This window comes from Cricetulus griseus, chromosome 2 (assembly GCF_003668045.3).
Source record: "Cricetulus griseus strain 17A/GY chromosome 2, alternate assembly CriGri-PICRH-1.0, whole genome shotgun sequence".
Classification (NCBI taxonomy): domain Eukaryota; kingdom Metazoa; phylum Chordata; class Mammalia; order Rodentia; family Cricetidae; genus Cricetulus; species Cricetulus griseus.
In genome coordinates, this window is record NC_048595.1 from 34,619,927 (window position 1) to 34,627,361 (window position 7,435).

Sequence of the window (7,435 nt, forward strand, 5' to 3'; positions counted from 1 at the left end):
AGAGTAGACTTCACACTAATCAGTTCATGAAATTCTGTTCTGAAAGTGACCACGTTAGTGAATTTGTACAAATTGGCATCTGGTCTATCTGCCATTTCTTGTTCCTTCAAGGGAAGGAGGGTCATCAGTGAAGCCAAACTGTAGAATGTGAGGGCAGTTGGCCTTGATCTCCCACTGCCAGGGGCAGCTGAAGTACCCACTTGCATGCTTTTTTTTAGTCTCCCAAACCTATGCAGATACCAATGCAAGAGCATATACCTGATCTGTCCCTGTGTATCTCATAGCTGCCACGGCCCTGGAACTGTGGCCAAGAATGATGGTCTTCTCATCACAGTGTAGTCTGTCTCCATGAAGGGCAAACAAGCTATAATTGGATCAGGTCTGTTATTTGCCGAACACTGGAAACCAGCAATCTGCTCCAGCCCCTTCCTCACCCAGCTGTACAGTAGGTGTCCACATCCCTGTCTTCATTCCAGGAACTATCACTGCCTCACTAGAGAACACGGTGACTGTAGACACCAGAGACTCTGTTTGTTTATTTGTTTTGGGGACAGAATTTCTCTGTAACAGTCCTGGATGTCCTGGAAATCTTTGTAGACCAACCTGGCCTTGAACTCACTGAGATCTGCCTGCCTCTGCTTCATTGAGCGGTATTAAACGCAAGCGACACCACACCCAGCTATTTGATTTTAAACACACTCTTTTATATTTATTTGTTTCTCTCTCTCTCTCTCTCTCTCTCTCTCTCTCTCTCTCTCTCTCTTTCTCTCTTTCTCTCTTCTCTCTCTCCCTCTGTAGCCCTGACTATCCTGGAACTCACTCTGTAGACCAGGCTGGCTTCAACTCACAGATCTTCCTTCCTTCCTCTGCTTCCAGAGTGCTGGGATTAAAGGCATGCGCCACCACCACCTGCCTTTATTTTAAAGCACAATCATTTACTTACTTGTTTATTTATTTATTTTTTTAGACAGAGTTTTCTTTATGTAACCACTCTGACTGTCCTGGAACTCACTCTGTAAACCAGGCAGGCCTCAATCAAACACAATCTTTTTTAAGGAATACATTTTTATTTATTTATTTATTTTTTGCGTGAGTATTTTGTCTGCCACCTGCAACACCGGCAGAGGCCAGAACAGGGCATCAGATCCTCTGGAACTTGAGTTACAGGCAGTTGTTAGCAGCCATGTGGGTTCTGGGAGTTGATTCTAGGTTCTTTGGAAAAGCAGTCAATGCTCTTAACTGATGAGACATCTCTCTCCATCTCCACCAATCTTTTTTTTTTTTTCTTTTAAATTGCCCAAGCCAACTCAGGACCTATAATCCTTCTGCCTCAACCTTCCCAGTAGCTGGAATTACAGGTCTGCCCAGTGGATGGCATGTTTCACATGTGCAGGCACATACACATGTGTGTAGGTCAGAGGACAACTTACAGGAGTAGGCTTCCTCCACTCACCTGTTGACCATGTGAGTGGCTCTCGGGTTTGGCTGAGAGTACCTTTACCCACTGAGGCATCTTGCTATCACCCCCAACCCTTTCCATTTACCTATAGGGTTGCCAATTTTGTTGATCTTTCCAAAGAATCCATTTTTATTTCAGCTGACTTTTCTCCATTAGCGCTGCTCTAATCTTATTTCCTTCTTCAGCATCGTTGAGTTTATTTTATTCTGATAATTTCCCAAGTTGTGACTAAAGTTCACTTGTCGGTTTGTCATGGTTCCAGCCTGTTAATGCACTTGCAGCTGTACTTAGGAATGTGCCACTCCCTGTAGCTGTTTTCTCTTTACAAACAGTAACAGCCATGAATGACTCCTATCTCCTGGAGTCATTGGTAGAAATGTTTAATTCCCTCAAAAGTCATGACTGGATCTTTACTAGAATCTGGAGAGGCAGGGCATTTGCAAGTTTCTGCTTAGATCTGCAGGGATTTGGGGGGACACTCTTGCTTCATTTAGATCTCCATCATTGTTTGGTAGGTGAGAACAGCATAGGTGCACATGTGAGGGGTGTCACTGCGTGTGTATGAGAGGTGCAGTGGGCAGTCAATTCCAGAGTCAGAGAGGCCATTTGAGAGGCAATAGGACCCTTTTAAGTAAGAAATGATGGTGGGGTGGATTAACAGCCTTAGTGAGGATGAAGAGTGGTGTAAAGACAGAGTGGAGGGAGCTAGGACTGATTGGCCTTATAATTTTTCTTTTTAGGTCCTCACTACGGAAAATCTAGTTCAACAAAAAGCTTAACACCATCCCCCAAACATCCGTGTTTTTTCCTGCCACAAAAGGACCAGGCAAGAGGCCCAGCTCAGCCTCAGCCCTGCAAGCTGCTCAGGTACTCCAGAAAGGACAGCTGCCATAATCGTACAGCCCAGCATAAGCCAACCCAAAGCATGGCTTCCAGTAGTTCCATAAAGAAGACCTTTGAATATCCTATTCTCCAGGCGATGTTTTCTCAAAGCTTAACACACCCTGGAGAAGCTCCTGCTATGCCCCTTGCTGAGCCAGGTAAGGCTGTTCCTATACCCCAGCAAGCTGTGCCTGCTGATCAAACGACACCCACAGCAAGCTTTCAGCAGACAGATGCCAATGATAGAACAGAAAGCAAGGTAACAGTCTCCAACGAAGGCAGCCAAATAAACACCCTCTGTGTCAAGCCAACTCCTCTCTACCGAAGCCAGCTAGCAACTCCTGGAGAGGGCCACGTGATGACATCCACTGGCAAACAAACCTCATTGGAAGACAGTCCAATCAATTCTGGGGTTGCCCAAGACCTCTACTTTGGTCAAATATGGTTGACCTTCAATGCTGACAAGAATTACCATGGGCATCAGAATATGGCCCTCAGTGATGACCAGAATGTCTACAAAGATGAGAAGAGAACTATCAGTGGCTATCAGCCTTTCTACAGTAGTCAGGACACACCCACCACCGAAGAACTAACCCATGGGGCTCAGACAACACCCAACAATAGCAACCAGTCTTTCTACAGTACTCAGATCACACCCGCCACTGACGACCTAACCCATGGGGCTCAGACGAAACCCTACAATAGCAACCAGACTTTCTACAGAAGTCACATCACACCTGCCACCGAAGACCTAACCCATTGGGCTCAGACGAAACCCTACAATAGCAACCAGACTTTCTACAGAAGTCACATCACACCTGCCACTGAAGACCTAACCCATGGGATTCAGATGACACCCCACAATATCAACCAGTCTTTCTACAGTAGTCAGATCACACCCACCACCGAAGACCTAACCCATGGGGCTCAGACAACACCCAACAATAGCAACCAGACTTTCTACAGGAGTCACATCACACCCGCCACCGAAGACCTAACCCATGGGGCTCAGACGAAACCCTACAATAGCAACCAGACTTTCTACAGAAGTCACATCACACTTGCCACCGAAGACCTAAACCAAGGGGCTCAGACGAAATCCTACAATAGCAAACAGACTTTCTACAGATGGCACATCACACCTGCCACTGAAGACCTAACTCATGGGATTCAGATGACACCCCACAATATCAACCAGTCTTTCTACAGTAGTCAGATCACACCCACCACCGAAGACCTAACCCATGGGGCTCAGACAACACCCAACAATAGCAACCAGTCTTTCTACAATAGTCAGATCACACCCGCCACTGAAGACCTAACCCAAGGGGCTCACACGAAACCCTACAATAGCAACCAGACTTTCTACAGAAGTCACATCACACCTGCCACTGAAGACCTAAACCATGGGGCTCAGACGACACCCCACAATATCAACCAGTCTTTCTACAGTAGTCAGATCACACCCACCACCGAAGACCTAACCCATGGGGCTCAGACGACACCCAACAATAGCAACCAGTCTTTCTACAGTACTCAGATCACATCCACCAGTGAAGACCAAACCCATGGGGCTCAGATGACACTCTACAATAGCAACCAGTCTTTCTACAGTAGTCAGATCACACCCACCACCGAAGACCTAACCCATGGGGCACAGACGACACCCAACAATAGCAACCAGTCTTTCTACAGTACTCAGATCACACCCACCACTGAAGACCTAACCCATGGGGCTCAGACGAAACCCTACAATAGCAACCAGACTTTCTACAGAAGTCACATCACACCTGCCACCGAAGACCTAACCCATGGGGCTCAGACGAAACCCTACAATAGCAACCAGACTTTCTACAGATGTCACATCACACCTGCCACTGAAGACCTAACCCATGGGATTCAGATGAAACCCCACAATATCAACCAGTCTTTCTACAGTACTCAGATCACACCCACCAACGAAGACCAAACCCATGGGGCTCAGACGACACCCAACAATAGCAACGAGACTTTCTACAGAAGTCACATCACACCTGCCACCGAAGACATAACCCATGGGGCTCAGACGAAACGGTACAATAGCAACCAGACTTTCTACAGAAGTCACATCACACCTGCCACTGAAGACCTAACCCATGGGGCTCAGACGAAACCCTACAATAGCAACCAGACTTTCTACAGAAGTCACATCACACCTGCCACTGAAGACCTAACCCATGTAGCTCAGATGACACCCTGCAATAGCAACCAGTCTTTCTACAGTAGTCAGATCACACCCACCACCGAAGACCTAACCCATGGGGCTCAGACGACACCCAACAATAGCAACCAGTCTTTCTACAGTACTCAGATCACACCCACCACCGAAGACCAAACCCATGGGGCTCAGATGACACCCTGCAATACCAACCAGTCTTTCTACAGTAGTCAGATCACACCCACCACCGAAGACCTAACCCATGGGGCTCAGACAACACCCAACAATAGCATCCAGTCTTTCTACAGTACAAAGATCACACCTGCCACTGAAGACCAAAACCATGGGACTCAGACGACACCCCACAATAGCAACCAGTCTTTCTACAGTAGTCAGATCACACCTGCCAACAAAATCCCAACCCATTGGGCTCAGACGACACCCCACAATAGCAACCAGTCTTTGTACAGTAGTCAGATCACACCCGCCACTGAAGACCTAAACCATGGGGCTCAGACGACACCCCACAATAGCAACCAGTCTTTCTACAGTAGTCAGATCACACCTGCCACTGAAGACCTAAACCATGGGGCTCAGACGACACCCCACAATAGCAACCAGTCTTTCTACAGTAGTCAGATCACACCTGCCACCGAAAACCCAACCCATGGGGCTCAGACGACACCCTGTAATAGCAACCAGACTTTCTACAGTAGTCAGATCACACCTGCCACTGAAGACCTAAACCATGGGGCTCAGACAACACCCCACAATAACAATCAGACTTTCTTTGGGGGTCAGATGACAACCCCCAATGTTGACCAGCTCTTCTTTGGGAGTCAGGCAATCCCCTTCAATGGTAACCAGGCTCTCTACCGAAGTCAAAATACAATTCCCCATGGCTATCAGACCTTTTATGGAAATCAGACGCCCTATGAGAACAGATTTCCATATATTCCAAATTCTCACTTGGCCCAAGGCCAACCTCCAGAAAACTTTTCAAGCTCTCCTTCGGTTCAAAGAAATCTCCCAGATGGGCAAGAGGACCTCAAAACTCCAGCCCCTCGGGTGCAGAGGAACAATCAGAAGACCCATGTATGCACTTACGAGAACTGTGGACAGGCATATTCAAAATCTTCCCACCTCCGAGCTCATATTCGCAAACACACTGGTGAGTGAGGCTCTGTTGGTACGGGGGTGGGGGAAAGTGGCTACAGGTCTGTGCCTTTATAGGGCTTTGGCATTTGAGATTATTGGCACTTCCTGGAAGTCTGGGAGCACAGGAGACCCTGGGCAAGGTTGTCAAGTTTGAAGGTGGATAAAGAGGTTTTATTAGTAGCTCAGGTCCCAGGCCAGTGTCAGACTGGGCCAGTCTTCTGTGGTGTCCCTTGTGCTACATGATGGGATAAGTGAGGTGTTATTTTGGTCCCTTGTGGACGTTCATGGGTTTGTTGTTGGTTTTGTTGGTTTGTTTTTGTTTTTGTTTATCCCATGGAAAGTTGAGGTCTCACCATGTTGTCCACACTGGTCTTGAACACCCTGGTTCAGGAAATCCTCCCACCTGAGCCACCAAGTACCTAGGACTATTGGCATATGCCCAACTCAGACATTTCTCTCTACCTCTGAGGGGAACTGTCTGTTCTTGGACCTCTCCCTTCTGTTTGTTAGTCCTTCATTGGCTTTCTTGATCATTCCTTCTTTACCTCCTCTTGCTGTTTTTCTTTCATCCTGTCCTTTAAAGGTTTCTTCTTGGCATATTCATCTTTCTCTCCTACTATTCCTTTTCATACTTCAGTCTCCTTTAACCTTGTCCTTGATTACTGTCAAGACCCCTGATCCACCTTTCCCTGAGTGTAACAAGCCTCTCTTTCTCTCTGGTTCAGGGGAGAAGCCTTACAAATGCCCGACTGAAGGATGCCCGTGGAAATTCTCACGCTCAGATGAGCTCAACCGACACAAAAGAAAACACACTGGATTGAGGCCCTACGTATGTGAAATGTGCGACAAGAACTTTGCACGATCAGATCACCTAAGGAACCATATAAAAATGCACAAGTAGTTTCCACCCAGCACCAGAACCCATCAGTCCATAAAGAAGTGTGGGTAGCTGTAATATACTTCTTACTTGCAATGAGGATTCGACTCTGGCCAGGGTTTAATCCCAGCAATCCGGAGGCAGAGGCAGTCGGATCCTTCTGCTGAGATTAAAGGCATGTGCCACCACCAATCCACGGTGGACTCTTAAGCATGTATGTGGGTGGTGACTTTTGGGAGTCAGTTCTCTATTTTCACCTTGTGGGTCTAGGGGATGGAACTCGGGTGGCAAGTGCTCTTCTTACCAACCTGTCTCATGAACTTTTATTTATTTGGAATTGTTATTTACTTGCTTGGTTGGTTGGGGTTTTTTGTTTGTTTGTTTGTTTGCTTGTTTTGTTTTGTTTTTTGAGACAGGGTTTCTCTGTGTAGCCCTGGCTGTCCTGGAACTTGCTCTATAAACCAGGATGTTCTCAAACTCAGAGATCCACCTCATGTACTTTAAGAGTTTGTATGTATGAATTTCCTTTTGCTTTAAAAAAATTACCCACCCATACAGGTCTTTCAGGGCATAAACATATATCCTTGATGTGTCTGTTTCAGTAAACCATTGGAAACTATGCAAATAATTACTGGCCTTATCTGGTTTTTATTTAAATATCACTTATTTTTGTTGTGTCATTGGCTGCCCATGTTCCTGAAAAAAATTTTTTCCAACATTTTTAGTCATAATCCCAGATTCTCTGTTTCATATACTTTTTTTTTCTTTTGGTTTTTTGAGACAGAGTTTCTCTGTGGCTTTGGAGGCTGTCCTGGAACTAGCTCTTGTAGACCAGGCTGGTCTCGAACTCACAGAGATCTGC

General features: G+C 46.5%; 1 protein-coding gene across 1 annotated transcript; it reads left to right on the forward strand.

The window, feature by feature from the left end:
- The first annotated feature begins 2,061 nt into the window (after positions 1 to 2,061).
- Positions 2,062 to 7,189, forward strand: LOC113839065 (Kruppel-like factor 18). The gene is made up of 2 exons (XM_035439679.1): positions 2,062 to 5,709; positions 6,422 to 7,189. The coding sequence occupies exons 1-2, from the start codon at positions 2,385 to 2,387 to the stop codon at positions 6,595 to 6,597; spliced, it is 3,501 nt and encodes a 1,166-aa protein (XP_035295570.1). The 5' UTR covers positions 2,062 to 2,384; the 3' UTR covers positions 6,598 to 7,189.
- The last annotated feature ends 246 nt before the right edge of the window (positions 7,190 to 7,435 follow it).

Excerpts from the sequence above, each read along its gene's own strand:
- LOC113839065 (XM_035439679.1), top strand. The coding sequence starts at position 2,385 with ATGGCTTCCAGTAGTTCCATAAAGAAGACCTTTGAATATCCTATTCTC. Across the intron at positions 5,710-6,421 it reads TCATATTCGCAAACACACTG|GGGAGAAGCCTTACAAATGC; the intron begins GTGAGTGAGGCT and ends TCTCTGGTTCAG.